The 23,589-nt window shown below is 49.4% G+C and overlaps 1 protein-coding gene across 3 annotated transcripts in view; it reads right to left on the bottom strand.

The window, feature by feature from the left end:
* TNFRSF13B (TNF receptor superfamily member 13B) overlaps window positions 1–23,589 on the bottom strand; it is a 32,942-nt gene that overhangs the window by 3,283 nt on the left and 6,070 nt on the right. For all 3 annotated transcript variants that reach the window (XM_032617770.1, XM_032617769.1, XM_032617768.1), the window contains exons 2-4: window positions 8,971–9,108; window positions 6,214–6,459; window positions 177–362 (exon numbers count right to left, since the gene is read on the bottom strand). In XM_032617770.1, the coding sequence (XP_032473661.1) occupies window positions 177–362; window positions 6,214–6,459; window positions 8,971–9,079 (541 nt within the window). In that variant the 5' untranslated portion in view covers window positions 9,080–9,108. The remainder of the gene's footprint in view (window positions 1–176; window positions 363–6,213; window positions 6,460–8,970; window positions 9,109–23,589) is intronic.

Below are 23,589 nucleotides of genomic sequence, written 5' to 3' on the forward strand. Positions count from 1 at the left end.
TCCTCAGGGCCCTGTCTCTTCTTGCCCTGATGTTTGACCCTATTTCACCAGGACAGGTAGGAAACTGTAGGAACTGGCGCCAGGCTGCTCCCCGGGAGGACCGGCAACCGCTCTCCACTTAGAAGCGGGGGCAGAGCCAGGACAGAGGGATGTCCAGGACCCCACTGCGTGCTCACCCTTGGAGGACTTGGCCTGCGTCCGACATGGCCCTGGGGGGGGCTGGCAGGAGACCTGGTCCCCCCTCCTCTTCAGGAAACAGGCCACGGCCAGCAGGAAGCAGCAGACGATGGCACAGAGGCAGAGCCCCAGCGTGCTGTAGACCAGGGCCAGCTGGTCGGCGCTCAGCTTCAGCCCTGGGGGGGCTGCAAGACAGCGGGGGACCCAGAGTCAGGAGGGGCCCCTCCCTGAAGCACCCCCCTCCGGCCAGCAGCCCCTCGTCCTCGCTTCCTCCTCGTGAGCCCCAAACAAGCCATGCGGTCACCCCCACGCCCCCTCGGAGGGCCGGGGGAACCCCAGAGCTGCACGCCCTTTGTCGTTCTCTCTCGCCGTGGGGTGTGGCTTGGGACAGTACCAGAGGTGGACAGGTGTCCAGGGAGGGTGTTTGACCAGGGCGCACGTGCTTGGAGAGAGACGGTGGCGTTGCTCCTGAGCCTGAGGGGCAGGTGTACACCAGGGGGACCTGGGGAAATGGGGCGCTGGCCCCGCTCAGGGCCCCGAGCCAAAGCCCTGCCCTCGAAATCTGTCCCGGGCCCTGGGATCGGGCGCCCCCAGCCCGGGAGGAAGGGCTGCTGGCCGCCTGCTGGTCTTGCTGCACGCCACACTTTCTCTAGCGCGTCCCTGACCCGCGCGCTTCTGTGAAGGAGGGGCGCTCGCCCCCTTTACAGGTTGAGGTGTAGTCCACGTGCTGCCAGGCTCACGGCCGTGAAGATGAGGGGGGTGGTTAGTGTGTTCTCAGGCTCGTGCGGCTGCTGCCTGTGCACCTGGGGTGTGTCCGGCACCGCATGACGCGCCCCGGGCCCCCCCACGCTGTCTGTCGCCTGTCCTGGACACTTCATACCAGTGGAATTGTGCAGCACGGGACCTTCACGTCGGGCCCCTCGGCGTGTTTCCAAGGCTCAGGCGTGTGGCCACGTGTGTTGGGTCTGAGTAACGTTCCACTGTGTGGATGCACCACATCGTGTTTGTCCCTGATGAGCAAGCATTTCGGTTGTTTCCACCCTTTGGCGGCTGTGAAGGCTTGCGTGCAGGTTTCCGTGTGCACGTGTGTGTGCAGCTCTCGTGGACGCGTCCCACGAGTGTAGTTGCCGGGTCAGGTGGCGCTTCCTTGCTGAGCTGTTTGAGGATCCTGCAGGCTGTTCCCGCTGTGGGCACACCGCCTTACAGTCTGTTTTTCAGATGACAAAACTGAGCCTCAGATCTGGTCACAGTTGCAGAACTGCACCTGGGGGCGGGTCTGATGGGCTCCACGCCGGGGCTCCAGGCCGGCCGCGCACAGATGGCAAGGTGGACACTGTCCCTCTTCCTTACGCAGGCTCCTTAGGGGCAGAATTTTATGAAGTGACAGCTGGTTGGTGCCACCCTGACGTTCACAGAGCTCTGGGTGGGCTGTTGGCGCCACCCCCGGCCGGCGACGTCCGTGTGTCCCAGCTCCCGGGCCCCCATCTGCTCACCGGCTCCTGTGCGTCCCTGCGATAAAATAAAGCCGTCGGCCTGGCCGGATTAGCGGGGGAGAGGCTGGCAGCCTTCACGTGGGAGGTGGAATTCCCAGCTACCAGATTCTGCTAAGTACACAGTGAAGTGCTGGGTGGATTTCAGGTGTTTTCAGCTGAACTCTAACACTCAGACTACCTCGAGGCTGGCTGCTGGCATTTGGAGATGGTCCTCGATTCCTGCCCTTCAAGTCGGGCTGGGCCGGGCCCCCCTGCACCCAGCAGTACGCAGTACAGGGGACGCAGGGCCTGGCCGGTGCCATGACGAGGCCTGGCAGCCTCTGCTCTGCTCTCCCGGGCGCCCTGAGCCACCACGTGAGGAGGGTGATTTGGGGCTTCCTGAGGGAAATGGACCAGTTCCTGCCTGGTGACCCGCTCGTAGAGCGTGCTTCGCAGAGGCCCTGGATCCGGAGGAGAGGTGCAGTTAAAACTGCGAAAGATGTCACCTTCCGCCTCTGTCCCAGGCTGGCGACACAGGCACGTCTGGGTGGGGTGGTTTCCTCTGAGGGCCACGTGCAACCACCTGCCAACGCGGACACGCCCTTTCCAGGCTTGTGGACTCACTGCCTTCACTTCTAGGCACGTGGATGCAGGCATTTGCTGGGCTTTGTTTACGGTGAGAGCCGGAGACCAGCTCCCTGGTGGGTCCTGAGATGGGCTGAGCCTCAGGGGCAGGAAGTGAACAGGGAGAGAGAGGTGGGCGCTCGGGCTTCTCCCTGGTGTGAAATGTGCTTAGACAAGAGCATGTGGGAACCGACAAACCCAGGCCGCAGCAGGTGTTGCTCCTGGGGAGAGACTTTCCCCAAACCTCGCTTTTTAATACCTTCTTTCTTCTGTCACGATCCCTGTGTGTCGTCCTTTCCGAACGGGAATGGCAAGGAGCGTGCTGGCTGCCTCGCCTTTTAAAGCAGAGTCAGAGGCTGGCCAGGTGCGGGGAGGGGGTCCCCAGCCACCGCTGTGCTTCCTCTGTTTAGTCACCAGCTGTTCAGGTCTGCAAGCTCGGTCGCTGACCTCTGTCGGCCCTCAGTGACCTGGCCCCCGAGCGGAGCGGCCTCGCCCAGTGCCTCCCTGTCTGCTGACCCCGGTGGGTGCAGGGGCTTCAGTCGGGAAAGGATGTGAGCTCTGTCCTTGCCAGAGAGCCAGGCCTGCGGCGCAGTTCTGAGCACCGCCACCAGGGGGCACCGCGGATGGTTTATTTCCAAGCGGGTTTTCCATTAGATTTGTTCCGTGTTTGTACTGTTTTCAGAGTCAATCTCACCTAGAAACAGGATTTCCCCGACTGCTGCTGCTGGGCTGGAGCTCGGGCTGGCTGGGCGGGCAGTGCTGTGACCTGTCCTGAGGGGCCTTGGTGTAGCCGGGGTAGGGCAGGTTTTGAGCCTGGGCCCTGCGGCCACCCTTGCTCACCGTCAGGCCTGCCTCCTGGTGAAACGGGGCGGACGCTCCGGCCTCCGCGCTGTTGGTAGCAGCTCGACCCAGTGGAACGTTCTGCCAGCATCCCCACGACCCCAGCCCAGCGAGCAGGCAGGTCAGGGGAGGGGTGAGGTGGGCTCCCGAGGCTTTCTGCCCCCCTCCCCTGGCCTCAGCCCTGGGGATGAAGAGGGGGCCTGGGGCAGCCGCCACGGTGACATCTCTTGCAGCCGTCGGGGGCGGATGGGGGGTGGCATGTGTGGGGAGAAAACACTCCACACCCTGAGATAAAAAGCCAGAGACGAGACCAACCCCCAGGCCGCCGTGCAGGATGTGCTCCCAAGGCGGGCATCGCCCTCCCACGAGGGATCTGGTAACCTGCACATGGGACCTTATGACCTGATTTGGGGAAAAAGCCTTTGCACATGTAATCAAGTTAAGGATTTGGAGCATCAAGGCCCAGGGTCGCTGAGGCCCTGCGAGAGCCCTGTGAGGGGGGTGCTGGGCTGCCCCCCAGTGGGGACAGGGAGATACAGAGTCTGGAGACATCCCAGGTCACTCGTGCTCACGCCACCTGGAGCTCTGAACCCGGGACCCAGGAGGCCCTTGAATAGGGCCTGGGGGCTCCGTGGGCTCGGATAAGAAAAGCAAACCTTAATTTTCACTAAAGCTTAGCCTTTGCTCCCACTGTTTGTAGCAGTCGCAGCCCCAGTGGTCCTAGCAGTGGCTGTACCCTGTCCACAGAGAATCCGTGTGTTTCCGCTCCCAGCCCCTCCCAGCACCTGCACATGCTGTGCCCCCTGCCTGGAACACCTTTCTCCACGTCGTCTCTTAGATGTATGCTTTCCTTTTAAATGAGCAGTTACTACGTGCTGATCCTGACACTCAGTGCAGCAACCCCGTGAAGGCAGGTGATCTCAGTCTTACGGAAACACTTAACCTCAGAGAGGTTAAGTGACTTGCTCAAGATCACACAGTTGGTGGGAGATGGAACCAGGGGTCTGGCCCCCAGTCTGCCTTGAGGGCCTCTCCTCGGGGAAACCTTCCTCGCCCCATCGCACCCTGGCTGGGGGATGTCGTCGCCACGCACTGAGGTTACTCAGTCATTTGTCTCTCCCATCAGACTGTAACTTATATGGGGTCAGCGACAGGGTCTGCCTGACTCTTGCACCCGTCCCCCCAGGCACAGCTGAGCCCTCCACAGCATTCCGAGAGACGTGGAGGGGCCAAGGGTGAGGGCTGGCAGGGCGGGGAGTGAGTGGGGGGGACAGGTCCGCCCCGCTGCCACGGGCAGTGTTCTGCACGCCCTGCCCTTAACACCCAGGGTGTGGGCCCGGCACTTCCTGTTCACAGTCCCCACCAAACCCAGCTCTTGCCCCACCTGCACGCCCAGGTATCAGGACACAGCGGGACACACGTAAGCCCCAGACCTCCAGAGGGACACGCGGCAGGGGCAGGTATGGCGAGGCGTCACCCAGCCCTCCGAAGCTCGGGAGGCCGCACCATGGAATGACTGGGACAGCGGTCAGGTCAGACGTGGTCACGCTGACCCCACTGGCTCCTGGAATGTCTGTCCACACTTCCTGGGGGATTCATACCTGGAGGGTCCACCCCAGGCCCTCTGGGGAGGGGGCTTGGCTGGTGGTCACAGACAGGAAGGGCTAACGGTGTCACACTGGCAAGAGGTCCCCCTAAGTGGGCGACGGCGCCACAGAACACTGCTTTGGGGATTGGCTCTTGCAGAGCGGACGAACTTTGGAACCCGCAGGCCGGGTCCGAGTCCCCGCTCAGCTGTGCACTGACTCTCCAGGTTTTGAGACTCAATTTCTCTGTCTGTAAAGGGGAATCTGTGGCATCGGAGGTGGACGGGGTTCTGGGTTTGGCTGGAAGAGTCAAATAAGTCACTGCAGGGAAGGCGCGGGGGTCACCAGACCTTGGAGAGCGGCCCCCTTTGTGGTCCCGTTCGTCACCCCCTCCACCCGTATCCACGCCCTCTGTGTGTGAATCTGCATTTCCTCTCACAAGAGGCTGTGCTGGATAAAAACCGGCCACAAACCCCCCACAGCTACAAATCCTTCGCCTCTCCTCCAGCCGAGAGCGGGGTCTGTCTCCCCCGCCTTGAATCTAGCTGGCTTTGCATCCGGAGGGATAGGATGCAGCAGATGATGGGTGCCAGCTCTTGGCCGAGAGGTTCAGAGGCCCGTGTGTCACCTCTGATGCTGCTGCCCACCCGCTGGTCCCAGGGGAGGATGAGAGACTCAGGAGCCGAGCCCCTCCAGCTGACTCCAGCCAAGCCCTATGCCATGAGGAATAACACGTCATGGAATCTGGGGGCTGTTTGTTACGTGGCTGCAGCTTACTGACAGGAGGGCAGAGCAGAGTAAGAGACAACAGTCTAACCGAGAAGAACCAGGCTGGGCACTTCGTTATCAGGACACATGAAGCCTGTTCTCATGGAAGTGACGTCATGGGGAAAGTCACAGAAAAGGAGGAAAACCAGCCAGCGCCTGGCAGACCAAGAGCACCATAAATATCAAGTGTTTGTGGGTCCACATCCCCACCCAAGCCCCGTCCTCTCTGACACCACAGAGCAGAGTAGCTGAGCCAAGAGGTATTTTCTGGGAGGATTAATTAGGTCATTTCCAGTGCTCGGCACTTAGTAAGTGCCTAGTTCAAGAGACCCCTCTCACATATCTAAGGAGGCCCATCTCCACCGTGAGCTTTTTTGATAGTGCTTTTCTTTCTCATTCTTGGTAAGTCTCCATTGCCTCTAAATGGAGTGGGGGTCTTGCTCACTGGTTAGCTGTGCTATCCACTCGCTGCCCTGTGTTCTGAGAATTCATTCAGCCACCATTATGAGACTCCCAACTGTCAGGTCTTTTTTCTTCTTTTGCTTCCTTCTTGCCCACAGACTTCTGTAAACTTTGCTTAATTTTTTTTTTTTCTATCCTGTGATGATCCCCCCACCCCCCTGGTTTCTGGCCATTTGCCTGCACTGGACTTCCTGCTTTGCAGCCTCTCCTTATTGAGGCCTGGTGCCTGCCTTCCATCCACTCTGACCCTTGGACACCGCGCAGGCCAACCTTAGGTGGCTTACCTGGACCCACATCCGAGCCTCTGTGCTCTGATCCCTGGTACCTCCCTAGGTTGTCTGCCCGGGTCGAGGCCTCTCCGGTCCGCTGTCTCCTGACCTCTGGTGGGAGGTTCACTTGACTCCTGAACTTGTTCTCACAGAAGTGTGTGCATTGCTTGGGGTGACGTCCACAGATGGAGGCACAGCTGATACAGTCCCCCAGGAGCTGGTCATAGTACCTGCCTTGCTCTTTGCGGCAGCTGAGTGACTCTGGGAGACAGAGATGCGTGATGCTGCTGGGTGACAGACACAGGCAGAAACTGGGGGTCTGGCCTCAAAGGGATCAAAGTTAAAAAAGAATCCTAGTCCAGTTCCCCAAAAGCAATTCCAGAGTAATCCAAGTCCTCTTCCAGTATGCAAATGTAAGACTATACATTGTCCTCTAAGTACTGTTTTAGCTGCATCACACACATTTTGACGTAGTATTTTTTCTGTACCTAGTTTAGGATGTTCTTATTTTTCACTATTATTTCTTCTTTGACCTATAATTTAAAAGAGCATTTCTTAGTACTAACTGTATAAGGGTTTTCTAGTTATCTTTTAAGTTATTACACTGTCACATAACTTCTTTACTTGGGTTTTTCAAACCTCATAAGGGAGAAACATATTTCATATAAATATAAGGAATGGAGAACAAAACCAGAATCTGCCTTAGCAAGTTGGGGAAGGGGACTGGAAGGAAGGTGAGAAAGCTCAGATTAATAGTGTTTTTTCTGTCTTAATAATAAATGAGAATTTCAGGAGCTTAACCAGGCATCAGTGCCAAGGGGCAGAAGCCAAGCAAACTGAAGCCCATTCACACTTGCTGGAGAGAGCAGTTTTGAGTGCCATACAGAAACCTATACTTTCACAGGGTAGGTTTCCCTTGTCTCTAAGATTCATTCATATGAAAATGTGACTCGCATGCAGGTTTTCAGGGCGCATTTTGGAGGCAGCACAAGACAGAGGCCAAGAACCCAGACCTTGAAGCCACGCGGGCTTGGGGAAGCTCTGGTCCGCCACTTCACGTGGTGGGCTTGGCCCCTCCATACCTCAGTCTCCTGTTTTCCAGGAGAGGAATGATGATAACAATGGTGATTTCTTACGGTTGTTACGGGGATTTGAAGTCCCCAGCACAGTGCCTGACACATAATGAATAATGCTCAGGGTTTAAATAGGATATTCACTTGTGCCTCTTTGCGATGCAAACATGCCAACACGTACATCCTTTTCAGAGTAGAAGACAAAACCAGGAAGGCCTGCATTTGGGACCTCAGGGGAGACTCAGGTGATCCTGTCAGGACCAGTGACCACCCCTTGCCCTTACCCTGCTGTGGCCCTGGACCCTCCTGACCCCGACACTCACAAGGTGGAGTTAGCCTGATGGCAGCAGTGTTCCCGGGCTTGCCGTGACCTCCTCTCGTCCTTGGGAACCCCCATGTGGCTGTGCAGGTGACAGAGCTCCACAGACCACCAGCCCTCACTGCCTGACCTCACAACCTCCCCTCTGGGCCTCGATATTCCCTGTTGTATTTTCCCGCCTCCACGCCTTTGTCCACGCTGGTCCCTCGTCCAGGGTTGCCGTTCCCCCTCATCTGACTTCTGCATCTGTGGACTCTTAACAATCCATCTCAGGTGGCGCTTCCTACCAGAAAACTTCCTCGCTCCCCAACCCATCAGCCGGACGTGGTCTCTCCCAGCTGTGGCGTTTTACGGTAGTTCACCTTTTTACCATGAAGTGGAGTCATTTCTCCAACTAGATAATAACCTCCTTGAAGGGTCTGTCAGATTCCTCTTTCCAGGGGTTTGTGGGTCAACACTGAATGTCCACCTCATTAATGGATAGTGGCTCAGAGCCATGGTGTTGCAGACTCAGAAAGTTGTTGTTCAAATCCTAACTCTTCCACTACTGTGCTGTGTGATCTCGGGCAAGTCACTCAGCCTCTCTGAGCCCCACTCAGCCAGTATTCATGAAGCACTTACTATGTGTCAGGCACTGTGCTAGGCTTAAGAAAGGAATTGAGCTCTCAGTCGGGTGGTTGAGACACATGAACACACAGGAAAGAACGTGTGGTACAAGCTGTGATAAGTTCCATCAGGGAAAGAACAAGTTACGAAAAAGCAAGCAAAAGACAATTAGAGAAAACTGGATATGGCCTGAGTGCAGATGATACTAAGGAATTATTGCTGGGGGTGATAAAACATTGAGGTTACATTTTAAAGGCCCTTATGTTTTAGGGATTCGTGATCCAGTATTTACACATAAAATAATACGAGTTCTTGGACTGGCTTTAAAATACACAAGTAAAAAAATTGGGGACTGTAAAGGTGGCATTTCTAAAGCTGCTGATGGGTAGACAGGTTCATCATGCTGTCCTCTCTCTGTCATAATTTCTATAATAAAAAGTTTCAGAAGAAAGAGCAGAGAATGATGAAGGAGGGCCCACTTTCCACCCGGCAGTCAGAGAGGACCTCTTGATTTGGGGCTGAGACCTGAAGGCCGGGTAGGAGGGATCCCGGGAGAGAAGGTGGGGAAATGCATCCCTGTGCAAAGGCCCTGAGGCAGGAAGGAACAGAGCATGCTTGGGAAGCTGCAAGGAGGATAGGAGGGTCAAAAGGTAGAAGGTGCCACACTGTCCATCTCCCGTCTCCCTCCACCCCTCCTCAGGCCCCAAGTGCAGGCCAGGGGGACCTCTGGGGGCAGGAGGGGCATCCAGCCCAGGCTCGGGCCCCAGGACTCACTGCAGAAGGCTGCACAGGTGCGTGGACTCTGATTGCTGCAGATGGCTTTGCAGGAGACACAGGTGTTCAGCAGCGGGTCCCAGTACTGCTCTTCGGGGCAGGGCTCCATGGCCACCCCCAGCCGCAGGCCCTGTGGGGCTGAGAGGCAGGGAACGTGAGGGCAGCTGGCACCACTGGAGGCCGGAGCCCAGGCGGCCTCTCCCGCTCACGTTCCCTAGGGGGAACAGACAGAGTTGGTTTCTGCCCCAGTTGTACTTGCTGGGCAATCCGGGGCTGACACCCTGAGCCTCAGTTTCCCGTCTGGGGCACGGCAGTTCTGAGGCCCCTCTGGCATCAGTGGAGCCCTGCTCGGCCCTGTTCTCTACCCTCATGAACGTGCACACGCCTCCTGCCACAGGGTCTTTGCACGTGCTGGTCCCTTTGCACCCCGTGCTCTTCATGCTTCACAACTGGTCATTTCCTCCTGACCCCTCAGATCTCTGTTGCAACTTCGTTTCTTCAGGGAAGCCTTTCTGACACCCTCCCAGCCCGGATTGGGACTTGCTCCTTCTTCTGCACTTGTCACTGTTGTCACTTGACTTTTGTGATGCAGTTCTTTGATATTGTCTCCCCATTAACTGGGGGCATCACGCAGGCATAGATGCTAATTGATTTGTTTGCTGCTGGGTCCTCAGAACCTAGATAGTGCCCAGGACATAGTAGGTGCTCATTAAATGAATGAATTAGAAAAGCAGACCTAGCCAGTGCCTAGCAAACAGCAAGCACTCAATAAATGTCCGTTTCCTTCCCTTGCTCTTTTGCTGAGGTGTGAGACACACACAATGACAAATCTCAAGAGTACAGCTTGACAAATCTTTGCACGTGTACACGCCTGTGTCACGACCACCGCGTCAAGGTGGTGAATATTTCTTGCTCCCTGATGACTCCCACGGGCCCCTCCCACCCAACATCCACCCCCAGAGGTGACTTCTGTTCTGAGTTTGAACGCCACAGGGCCAGAGGCTGCTGCTACTGCCTGTTCCTGAACTTTCATTGTCTGGATTCTTTGGCTCTGTAAGGCATCTGGGACTCATTCCAGATGGTTGTGTGTTGCTGAGTCTTCTGTAATTTTCTGCCTAATTTCATGGCATTTTCCTCCCCAACAACTTCTTTTAAACATTTTTTGAGGCACTTGTTTATTCTTTAATGGGAGTCCACTGAGGAGAGACCAGCAGCTCCCCCTTGACCTGGCAGCTTAACCACCTGGGTTTATCCTCCTTCCCTCTTGGAACCAAACTGAAAGGGCAGGAAAGGATAGTTGTCCTCGAAGGTGGAATGGAAGAAGTGACTGCAGCAGGGGACAGGCGTCAGCAACGTTTTGGAAGACGGAAGGCAGAGGGCCTGGGGTGACAGGCTTCAGTTGAAGATCTCTCTCGGTTGAAGCTCACGGGGAGGAAGCGGAATTGTGTCACCGAATGCTAGGAACCTCCTGGAACTGGGGCACTAGGACCTCTGGCCGTGGGGGATGGGAGGGCAGAGCAGTGAAATAGGGTTGGAGACTTAACGTAAAGAGGGCTTGACCCCAGGCAGGTGACGGCCCCTCACCCACCCGAGCAGGAGATTGGTTGGGGTCTCCTCAGACACAACTGAGGAGGGGTGGCAGTGAGGTCCACTATCCCCCCCAGCCATACCTCAGGACTGCTGTGGCCAGGTTTGTAAAAGATGTGTCCTTCCCCATCCTGCAACTGGCAGGAAGCCAGCAGACTCTGCTCTGGAAAAGCTGACCCAAAGGAAAAGCCCTGGAGGCACTGACTGGGAGATTCTTTCAAGAAAGTGACCATGCTGCTTCCTGACCACTAGAGCAAAGTTTCTGTGTGAAAACGCCGTCCATTTACCCAGAACTTCCAATCAGCCATTAGTGCCTCAGTGTGAATTGTGAACTGCAGCCAAGGGTCACCTGATATTGGAGCACCACCTCTGCATGAAAGAGACCTTGGACGATGCAAGCAGAAGAAATCACCCGGTGCCAATAGAGACAATGCAGGGAACAGAAGAAAACTACAAGATGACAGCAAGACATCCTTAGAAAGAGAAGAGAACTTTTATATCCACGAGAAAGAATGGTGTGCTAATTTTTTTTTTTTTTTTTTTTCCGGCTTGTGGGATCTTAGTTCCCCAACCAGAGATCAAACCCGGGCCCTCAGCAGTGAAAGTGTGGAGTTCCAGTCACTGGACCGCCAGGGAATTCTCAGTGATGTGCTACTTTAAAAATTTTTTTTGCGGTACACGGGCCTCTCACTGCTGTGGCCTCTCCCGTTGTGGAGCACAGGTTCCGGACACGCAGGCTCAGTGGCCATGGCTCACGGGCCCAGCCACTCCGCGGCATGTGGGATCTTCCCGGACCGGGGCACGAACCCGCGTCCCCTGCATCGGCAGGTGGACTCTCAACCACTGCGCCACCAGAGAAGCCCAGTGATGTGCTACTTTTAAAGAATTGTATGCATAGAACAACTAAGAATGACTAGAAAATTTAAAATATAATAGCCAGAATAAAAACACCTGTTGAAGGGTTATAAGATATAATTGAAGAAATATCCCAGAAAATCGGAAAAGATGTGAAAAATATGGAATTATATCAGGACGTCTGGAGGTTGACTGATGGGAGTTCCAGAGAAAACAGATTTGAAAGACAGCCTCCAGATTCAAAGAGCCAATCAGGTGTCCTGCACAATAAATTCTCTCAAACCAAGACCCGCCATCGTGAAATTCAGGAGCAACAGAGACTTGAAGGAGACTCTAAAGCCTCCTTGAGAACAAGCAGCTCACCTACAGGGAGGGCTCTGTGAGTTAGGAACTCTGTGCACATTTCAAATCAAAGCGGGGGCATGAGAGCGATGCCAGGGAAGATGGCCAGGAGGAAGCCCCAGTGACCTGCTTCTCCCCTAGCGGCCATCAAGCTGGCAGCCTTGGCTGAAGTAACGATATTGGAGCTCTGGGGTTGTCTATGGGACAGTTGGGCAAAGAGGCTGGTAGATTTGGGGAGTTTTGGTGCCTTACAGCCTATCGTGGGGTGGTGGCTGTTCATGTCCCTGGGGCAACTTGCTAGGACCTGGATGGGCAGTAAGGACCTTGTCCTCTGAATGTTGGGATTGTGGGTTCTAATTGCTGGTTGCTGCTTTTGGTCACTGAGGAGCCAGCACAGAGGGTGGTGGGCATTGTTTCAGCCTCCCTGGTTGAAGTGGCTCCCAGGGGATTGGAAGAGATCTACTGCCCCCCATTTGGGGAGTCACACATTTAGGAAAATCTTTGTCAGGTCACTGGCTGACTGCAGAGATGAAGGAACAGAAACTTTGGTGACCACACACAAGGAATACATACTTTGCAAAAATAGTTTGGAAGAGTCACAAACAGACTCCAGCTCTCAGCAACAAAAACTTCAGCAATCCCTGAGGAGTGAGAGAGTTAAATTTCAAGACTTAGCACAATGTAATGCTCAAAATGTTCAGTTCTCAAAAAACTTACAAAACATACAGAGAAACAGGAAAATACGGCACATTCACAGAAAAAAAGGCTTTGACAGAAACTATCCCTGAGGAAGCCTAGACATTGGAAGTATTAGTTGAAGATGTTAAGTCAACTGTCTTAAATACGTTCCATGAGCTACAGGAAACCACAGACAAATAACTAAAGGAGATCAGGAAAATGAGGTAAGAACTAAAGGAGATCAGGAAAATGATGTAAGAACAAAATGAGGATATGAATAAAGAAATAGAGGTTGTAAAAAAGGAACCAAAACCTGGAAGCAACCCAGATGCCCTTTAGTAGGTGAACTGATAAATAAACTGTGGCCTCCAGACAGTGGGACCTCAAACCATGGAAAGACACGGAGGGATCTTAAATGCGTGTGACTGAGAAAAGCCATGCTAAGAAGGCTCCACGCTGTATGATCCCAGCTCTGTGACATTCTGGAAACAGAAGAAAGGTCAGTGGTTGTCAGGGGTTGAGGAGGAGGGAGAGATAAAGGTGGAGCACAGGGGATTATACAGAGCAGTGAAACTGAATGCAAGTCATTATACATTTGTCAAATCCCATGTAAAGTACAAGACCGAGAGTGAACCCCAGTGTAAACTATGGAGTTTGGACAATAATGATGTATTAATGTAGTTAGTTGTAGTGGATGTGCCACTTTAGTGCAAGATATGGATAGTGAGGGAGGCTGTGCATGTTTGGGGACGGGGGTATATGGGAATTCTCTGTAATTTCCATTCCATTTTTCTGTGAACCTCAAACCACTCTAAATAATCTATTAAAAAATGGAAACAAACTGAAATTCTGGAATTGAGAAGTCCAGTAACTGAAATGAAAAGACTCCCTAGAGGGGTTCAATAGCAGATCCGAGCAGCCAGAAGGAAAGGATCAGTGAGCCTGGAGATAAGACTATTGAAATTATTTAGAATAGGAATCAGAAATTTAAAAGAATGAGAAAAAACAAACAGAACCTGAGGGACTCGTGGGAGCCCATCAAATGTAACACCGTATGCACATAGGAATTTCAAAGAGAAGAGAGAGAGAAAATATTTGAAGAAATAATGGCTGGAGACTTCCCAAATCTTAGGAAAGACATGAATATACATGTCTGAGAATGTCAATGAATAAGCAGGATAAATTCAAAGACGCCCACATTGAGACACATTGTAATAAAATTGTGGAAACCCAAAGATGAGAGAATTGTGAATGCAGCAACAAAGAAACAATTGTCAGATACAGGGGATCCTCAATAAAATTAATAGCTGGTTTCTCCTTAGAAATCATGGAGGCTAGAAGTGAGCTGTTACTTTTTTTTTTTTTTTTTTTTTTTTGAGCTGTTACATTTAAAGTCCAAAAAGAAAAAAAAACTATCAACCAAGAATTGCATATCTGGCAAAACTATCTTTCGGGAATGAAGGAGAAGTTAAGACATTTCCAGATAAGCAAAAGCTGAGAGAGTTTGTTACCAGTAGACCTGTCCTACAAGAAATGCTAAAGGGAGTTGTCCTTCATGCTGAAATGAAAGTGCACTAGACAGTAACTTGAAGTCATAAGAAAAAAGAAGGAGCATTGGTAAAGGAAATCTATGACAATATCAATATCAATAGGAAGGGACAGAGATATAGAACAGTGTTTGTACACTACTGAAACTAGGTATTATTGAAACTAAGTTGTTAGAGGTTTAAGACATTAGTTGTAATCCTCAGGGTAATCACTTAAAAAATAACTAAAAACATACAGAAACTGAAAGAAAAAGGGAATAAAAATGGCACACTACAAGTAACTAAATACAAAAGAAAAGTCAGTAGTGGAGGAACTGAGGAACAGAAAACGTAAGACATACAGAAAACACATAGATAAATGGAAGAAGTAACTCCTTTATCAGTAATCATATTAATGTCAATGGACTAAACTCTGCTATTACAAAAGGCAGAGACTGGGAGATTGGATTAAAAAAACAGTATTCATCTATATCCTGTTTATAAGAGACTTACTTTACATAAAAGGACACGAGCTTGAAAGTAAAACAATGGACAAATATCGTCCATGCAAATAATAACCAAAAGAGAACTGAGGGGGCTATATTATTATAAGACAAAGTAGTTTAATCAAAAGAGGTTACAAGAGACAAAGACAAGATATATTGATTAAAAGTTTGATACGGCAAGAAGATTTAACAATTATAAACACGCGTGTTACAACAGAGTGCAAACATATGAAACAAAAGTTGACGGAATTGAAGGGAGAAATAGTTCTGTGACAATTTGGATATTTCGATTCCCCACTTTCAGTAGTGGGTAGGAGAACTGGACAAAAGATCAATGAGGACAAGATGACTTGAGCAACTCTGTAAAGCAACCATGTAACAGACGTATACACGACACTGTACTCGGCGACACAGACTACACATTCTTCTAAAGTGTCTGTGGAACATACTCCTGGACAGACTGTGCGTCAGGTCACAAAACAAATCTTAATAGGTTCTAAAAGATTAATTCAAAGAATCTTTTCTGATCAAAGTGGAATGAAACTAAAAGCCAACAACAGAAGGAAAATTGGAAGGTTCACAAATAGGTGGAACTTCAACAACACACTTTTTTTTTTTTTTTTTTTTTTTTTATTTGGCTGTGCCGGGTCTTCGTTGCAGCACACTGGATCTTCGTTGCAGCATGTAGGAGCTAGTTCCCAGGGATTGAACCCGGGCCCCTTGCATTGGGAGCAAAGAGTCCTAACTGCTGGACCACCAGGGAATTCCCCCCAAAACACTCTTAAACAAGCAATGGGTCAAAGAAGAAGTCACAAGAGATATTAGAAAATAGATATTAGAAAATATCTTGAGATAAATGAATATGAAAACACAACGTACCAGAAGTTATGGGATACAGTAAATGTAATGCTAAGAGGGAAATTTATAGATATAAATGGGTACACTAAAAAAAGAAGAATCTCTCAGATCTTGACCTATCTGTATACCATGAGGAACTAGAAAAAGAAAAGCAAACTAAACCCAGAGCAAGCATAAGGAAAGATTAGAGCGGAGATAAAAAAGAGAATAGAAGAGCTGTAATATGGACTTCCCTGGTGGTCCAGTGGTTAAGAGTCCACCTTCCAATGCAGTGGACGCATGTTCAATCCCTGGTTTGGGAACTAAGATCCCACGTGCCGTGGGGCAGCTAAGCCTGCGTGCCATAACTACTGAGCCCGCACACTCTGGAGCCCGCATACTGCAACAAAGAGCCCACGTGCCGTGACCAAGATCCTGCATGCTGCAACTAAGACCTGATGCAGCCAAATAAATATAGAATTGATTAAAATAATAATAATAAATTTAAAAGAAAAACTATAATAGAGAAAATCAACAAAGCCAAAAGTTGGGATTTTGAATAGATTTATAAAACCAACAGACCCTTAGCTGGATTGATTAAGAAAAAGAGACGTAACTCAAATTACTAAAATCAGAAATGAAAGTGGGGCATTGATACATATCTTACAGGTTATAAGAGAGTACTGTGAACAATTGTGCACCAACAAATCAGGTAATCTAAGTAAATGGACGGTTCCTGGAAACATACAATCTACAAAAACTGATACATGAAGAAAGAATATCTGAATAGACCTATAACAGGTAAGGAGATTGAATCAGTAATAAGAAACCTCCCAACAAAAAGCCCAGGACCAGGGCTTCCCTGGAGGCGCAGTGGTTAAGAATCTACCTGCCAATGCAGGGGACGCGGGTTTGAGCCCTGGTCTGGGAAGATCCCACATTCTGTGGAGCAACTAAGCCCATGCGCCACAACTACTGAGCCTGCGCTCTAGAACCCGTGAGCCACAACTACTGAGCCTGTGTGCCACAACTACTGAAGCCCGTGTGCCTAGAGCCCGCGCCACAGCAGTGGCTTCAATGAGAAGCCACGGCGATGAGAAGCCCGCATGCTACAATGAAGGGTAGCCCCTGCTCTCCACAACTAGAGAAAGCCGGTGCACAGCAACGAAGACCCAACGCTGCCAAAAATAAATAAATACAGTTTTTTTAAAAAAAAGAATGTGATCATTAAAAAAAAAAAAAAAAAAAGCTCAGGACCACATGGCTTCACTGGTGAATTCTACCAAACATTTAAAGAAGAATTAAAACTAATCCTCAGACTTTTTCAAAAACGTTGAAGAGGGAGCACTTCCTAACTCTGTGAGGTCAGCATAACACTGATGCTGAAGCCTAATAAAGACATCATAAGAAAAGAAAATTTCAGACCAATATGCCCTGTGAATATAGATGCGAAAATTCTCAACAAAATACTAGCCAATCAAATCCAACAGCATATTAAAAGGATTATACGTTATAACCAAGTGGGATTCATTTCCAGAATGCAGTAATAGTTCAACACATGAAAATCAATAGATGTGGGCTTCCCTGGTGGCACAGTGGTTGAGAGTCCGCCTGCTGATGCAGGGGACACGGGTTTGTGCCCCGGTCCGGGAGGATCCCACATGCCGCAGAGCGGCTGGGCCCGTGAGCCATGGCCGCTGAACCTGTGCGTCCAGAGCCTGTGCTCCGCAATGGGAGAGGCCACAACAGTGAGAGGCCCACGTACCGCCAAAAAAAAAAAAAAAAAAAAAAAAATTAAAAAAATGAAAATCAATAGATGTAATACACTTCAAGAATGAAGGAAAAAACTACATGATCATTTTGAGGCAGAAAAAGCATTTAACAAAATTCAGCACCTTTTCATGATAAAAACATTCAGTAAAGTAGGAATAGAAGACAACCTCCCTACATGATAACCATGTATGAAAAACCCACAGTTGACATCACACTCAGTGGTGAAAGACGGAAAGCGTCTCTCCTATGACTAGTAACAAAACAAGAATGCCCACTCTTACTGCTTCAGTTCAACATAGTACTGGAAGAGCAATTAGGCAAGAAAAAGAAATAAATGTATTCAAATTGGAGAGGAGAAAGTAAAATTATCTGTTCATAGGTGACATGATCTTATATGTAAAATCTCTAAAAATTTCACACACTAAACACTGTTAAAGATAAATATTCAGCAAAGTTGCAGATACAAAAGCAACACAAAAAATCAGTTGCATTTTTCATATACTTGCAATGAACGATCCTAAAAGGAAATTAAGAAAACAAGTCCATGTTCAGAGACAAAAATGAATAAAATACTTAGGAATGAAATTAACCAAGGTGGTGAAAGAAGTATACCCTGAAAACTACAAAACATTGCTGAAATTAGAGAAGATCTAAATAAAAGACATCCCATGTTCATGGATTGAAAGACAATGTTAAGATGTCAATACAATCCCTAACAAAATCCCAGTGACGTTTTTACACAAATAGAAAAACCCGTCTTAAAAATTCATTTGACCCTGAATAGTCAAAACAATCTTGAGGAAGAAGAACAAAGTTGGAGGACTCCTACCCTGATTTCAAAACTTACTACAGGGCTTCCCTGGTGGCGCAGTGGTTGAGAGTCCGCCTGCTGATGCAGGGGACACGGGTTCGTGCCCCGGTCCGGGAAGATCCCACATGCCGCGGAGCGGCTGCGCCCGTGAGCCATGGCCGCTGAGCCTGCGCGTCCGGAGCCTGTTGCTCCGCAGCGGGAGAGGCCACAACAGTGAGAGGCCCGCGTACCACAAAAAACAAACAAACAAAAAAAAAACTTCAAAGCTAAAGTAAACAGTGTGATAATGGAATAAAGACAGATACTCAGAGCAGTGGAATAGAATAGAACCCGGAAATAAGCTCTCCATCTATGGTCAGTTGATTTTCAACTGATGGAGGAGGGGGGAAAGCAGGGTCCATCTCAGTCAAGAGGGAAAGATAGAAGTTCTCAGAATGATGGTGAAGGGAATCCCTGGGACATGGCCTGGAGGCCAAGGGGGAGCCCTGTCTCAACTAAAATAGGAGAAAAGCGGAAGGAACATCTCCAGTGGAAACGGAACCGTATATAAGAGAGTCTGCTTGACCAGTTGACAGGCTGGATCTGCCCCAGAGCTGGGGGTGAGTTCCTGAGACATACAGAGAAAACCAAGGAGTTTCAACTCCAGGGAGGTCACATGGCTCAGCTGTGAACAAAGTTTACATCGTCATGTTGAAGTGAACTACAATCAGGGAATAACTCTGACTTTGTGTCTACAATAGTCACTCACTTGTGAGAGGGGACACCCCTAGACCACTGTCAGTGAACAGGGCAATGACAGGACTTACAAGACAGGAAGGAAGGAGGGAGAAAAACTGCAGAGGGTTTTGCATATGGGGCAAATGGATTAGCTGGCAGCAAAGAGGGTGATCTCTCCTTGAGCACGTGGTGGGCTAGGGGGTCTGAGAGAGTTTCAGCAGCTTCCACATTCTGGGTGACAGGTCAGAGAATTACAGTGATCATTTACAGTCTCTCTCTTATGAATCGGGAAGAAGGAGGAAGAGAGAAAGGTGGGGATGACCGTTTCTTCCCTTTGTAATTTCTGCCTCCTGTTGACTCATTCTGAAAACCGATTTCCCATGGTTCAGTGACAAAATGTGTGTGAGCGCAGCCGTGCCTGGGGAGGAAGCACAGCTCTGAGTCGCCAGCCAGCCAGCCAGCTTAGGAAAGGCTGGCAGCGCCAGCCAGCCAGCCAGCTTAGGAAAGGCTGGCAGCGCCAGCCAGCCAGCCAGCTTAGGAAAGGCTGGCAGCGCAGCCGCGGGTTTTCTCTTCTGTAAACGGGGACTCTGGGTGCTCCTTTGCAGAGCAGGTTTCCTCGAGGACGTGCACGTGACACGCATGGACCTGGCCCGAGGTGCGGTTGCCAAGCGGTAGTTATTTGGATAAAGTGGTTTAAAATATAATGGATTAATTATAGTCGTTTCATAGTCGGCAAATCCGCACTTGTCCCCGTGCGCTGCCGTGGCACCTGACCTCTCCTCAGGTGTGCCTTCCCGGATGGCCATGTGGCCTGAGCTCCTTCTACCTGGGAATGTTTCCTGTTTTGTAATTTGACATCTGAGGGTGTAGCCATCTACCTCCTTACACTGTCTCATTCATCTCCGAGCCCAGTGCTTCTGTAATACCAGACACACAGTAGGTCCTCGGCCAATGCTCACAAATAACCAGATACTTTATACTGAGCCGTCCTCAGTGAACACATGTGGAGTGGTAAGCAACCCTCGTTCTTGTTCTGTGTTAACATTGTGTCATGTCTGAGTTTTGTTCTGCCCCCTCCCCTGCCTGCATCTCCTCCCTTCAAGTAGGACTCAGGGCAGAGGTGTCCTGAGGTTGGGGGGTGGGGTGGGAAGAGCAGAAACCCTGGCTTTTGCTTTCAGAACTTAGAGGAAAGGATTCTTGGCACAAAATGATTGGGCCAGAAAACAGCACAGAAAATAATTTCTTCTAGATTGAAAAAAACAGCCCGAAGATTTAAGTGTGAAATAGAATAAAATTTTTAAAACTTCTAGAGAAGAAACCATTCGATAACTTCTTTATAACCTTGGAGTATGAAAGGCCTTTCTAACTGTGACCCCAAATCCAAACTCTATAAAATACAAAATTGATAAAATAGACTACACAAAACAAACAACTTCTGCATGGCAAAAAGCAGCTTAAGGAGGAAAGTCCAAAGACAAAAACGGGAACAAAGCACTTGCAACTTGTATCTAAAGAGTAAGCAGACGGGCTTCCCTGGTGGCGCAGTGGTTGAGAATCCGCCTGCTAATGCAGGGCACACGGGTTCGGGCTCTGGTCTGGGAGGATCCCACATGCCGCGGAGCAACTAGGCCCGTGAGCCACAACTACTGAGGCTGCGCGTCTGGAGCTTGTGCTCTGTAACAAGAGAGGCCGTGATAGTGAGAGGTCCATGCACCGCGATGAAGAGTGGCCCCCGCTCACCACAACTAGGGAAAGCCCTCGCACAGAAACCAAGACCCAACATAGCAAAAAATAATTAATTAATAAAAGGTGTTGTTATAAAAAAAAAAAAAAGTAAGCAGACGGGCTTCCCTGGTGGCGCAGTGGTTAAGAATCCGCCTGCCAGTGCAGGGGACACGGGTTCGAGCCCCGGTCTGGGAAGATCCCACATGCCGCAGAACAACTAAGCCTGTGCCCCGCAACTCCTGAGCCTGTGCTCTAGAGCCCATGAGGCACAACTGCTGAACCCAAGTGCCGCAACTACTGAAGCCCGCGCGCCTAGAGCCCGTGCTGTGCAACAAGAGAAGCCACCGCAGTGAGAAGCCTGTGCACCTGCGATGAAGAGTAGCCCCTGCTTGCCGCAACTAGAGAAAGCCCACGTGCAGCAACAAAAACCCAACACAGCCATAAATAAAATAAAGAAATAAATAAATAATACAAAAGGAGAAACACATGTATAAATAAAGAGTAAGCAGAAAGGAAAAGGCCAGCTACCCGACAGAAAATTGGGCAAAGATAATGAACAGACAGTTCACAGACAGGGATGAACAGCATAAATTTGTCTGGTCTCATTCCTAAGAGACAAGCAAATTTGAACTACGCTGAGACCATCTTCCCCCTAATAGATTGCTAAAAATCCAGAAGTTTTACTAACACCTCCTGTTGGCAAGGTCACAAGGAGAGTGGCACTCATTCACTCTGGAAGGAGAGGAATAGGGATAACCCTCAAGGGGGGAGATTTGGCAACATTAGTCAAAATGACTGATGTTTTTACCTGCTGATATAGTGATTAATCTCTGGGATTTATTTCAGAGTGCAAAATGATAATTCATTGCAGCAGTGTTTGTAATAGCAGAAGATTGGAAGTAGCACAAATGTCCAGCAGTAGGGGATTGACTGAGTATGTACACTGGACTATTATGCAGTTATAGAAAAGGGGTGAGGAAGCTCTCTGTTTGTTGCTTTAGAAAGAACTCCAAGATATATTAAGTGGAAAAACAAATACAGGGAGCTTCCCTGGTGGCACAGTGGTTAAGACTCCACGCTCCCAATGCAGGGGGCCCAGGTTCGATCCCTTGTCAGGGAACTAGAGACCACGTGCATGCCGCAACTAAGAGTTCGCCTGCCACAACTAAGGAGCCCGCCTGCCACAGCTAAGACCCGGCGCAACCAAATAAATATATTTTTAAAATAATAAAAAAATAAAAACAAAACAAGGTCCATAACAGCATGGCTCATAGTCTCCCTTTGTTTCTGCAAAAAAGGAGAAAGTTCTAATCTAGATTTATAGGTATTAGTATATACATAAAGAAACACTGTAAGGAAACATACAAAACCAAAAACAGTGTTTTAAATAAAATACTGAAGAATAAATTGAACAAAAGAAGTACAAAACTTGCACATTGAAAACTACAAAACATTCCTGAAAGAAGACCTAAATAAATGGAAAGATATTCCATATTCATGGATGGAAAGACAATATTGTTAAGATAGCAGTGCTCCCCCAATAATTCTGCAGATTCAATGCAATCCCAATCAAATTCCCAGCTGGCTTTTCTGCAAAATTTGAAAAGCTGATCCTAAAATCATATGGAAATGCAAGAGACCCAGAAGAGCTGAAACACTTTTGAAAGAGAACAAAGTTGTAGGACTCACACTTCCCAATTTCAAAACTTACTACAAACCAACAGTAAATAAGACAATGTAGTACTGGCATAAGGACAGACGTGAGTCAGTAGAGTAGACTTTAGAGTCAAAAACTAAAGCCTAACATTTATGGTCAATTGATTTTCAACCAAGATACCAAGAAGATTCAACGGGAAAAAGGATAGTCTTTTCAACAAATGGTGCTGAGACAACTGGGTAAGCCACCTTCAAAAGAATGAATGTGGACCCCTAACTCACACCATACACAGAAAGTACCTCACAGTGGGTCATAGACCTAAATGTAACTAGACAAGTTTTAGAAGAAAACAGGAGTTAAATCTTCATGATTTGCGGTTAGGCAGTGAGACCGAATGCACAAATGATTAAAAAGAAGCTTGAGAGACTGGACTTCATAAAAATTTTAAACTTTTATGTTTCACAGAACACCATCAAGAGAATAAAATGATATTCCACAGACTTGGAGGAAATATTTCCAAATCATATATCTGATAAGGGATTTGTATCCAGAATATATAAAGAACCTTTACAACTGAATAATGAAAAGACAAATAACCCAGTTTAAAAATGGGTTAGGGGGCTTCCCTGGTGGCGCAGTGGTTGAGAGTCCGCCTGCCGACGCAGGGGACACGGGTTCGTGCCCCGGTCCGGGAAGATCCCACATGCCGCGGAGTGGCTGGGCCCGTGAGCCGTGGCCGCTGAGCCTGCGCGTCTGGAGCCTGTGCTCCGCAACGGGAGAGGCCACATTAGTGAGAGGCCCGCGTACCGCAAACAAACAAACAAACAAACAGTGCAGCTGTTTTGGAAAACAGTCTGGCAGCTCCTCAGAACGTTAAACACAGAACTACCACATGGCCCAGCAATTCCACTCCTAAGGGAAATGAAAACGTGTCCACCCAGATACTTGTACATGAATATCCACAGCAGCATTGTTCATAGTAGCCAAAAAGGAGAAACAACCCAAATGTCCATCATCTGACGAATGGATGAGTAAACTGTGGTCCATCCGTACAGCGGAATGTTATTTGGCCACAAAAAGGTATAAAGTACTGACACCCTACCACGTGGATGAATCTCAAAAACATGCTCAAGGAAGAAGCTAGTTATCAGACAGCACATTCCACTTTTATAAAATGTCCAAAGTAGGCAAATCTATAGAGAGAGAAAGTAGGTCAGGGCCAGCCTAGGGCTGGGGGTGGGGAGGTACGAGGAGTGACAGGGGTTTTTTGGGGGTGACGATAATGTTCTAAAATTAGATTATAGTGATGGTTGCACAGCTCTTAAGCAGGTGAACTTTGTGGCACGTAAAGCATCTGAACAGAGCCGTTTATTCTAGAGGGGGCAGGAAAGCTGGGCAGACAGATGACCAGGCGGACAGGAAGGCTGCGTTATGTACCTTTTTATACTTTGTGGGCTTCCAGCCTGTGACTACCACCTATTCACAAAGCAAACTTATAAAGCAAGAGGCTTGGGAATTCCCTGGCGGTCCAGTGGTTAGGGCTCGGTGCTTTCACTGCCGGGGCCCCGAGTCGATCCCTGGTCGCGGAACTAAGATCCCGCAAGC

The sequence above is a fragment of the Phocoena sinus genome, chromosome 20 (genome assembly GCF_008692025.1).
Source record: "Phocoena sinus isolate mPhoSin1 chromosome 20, mPhoSin1.pri, whole genome shotgun sequence".
Taxonomy (NCBI): Eukaryota; Metazoa; Chordata; class Mammalia; order Artiodactyla; family Phocoenidae; genus Phocoena; species Phocoena sinus.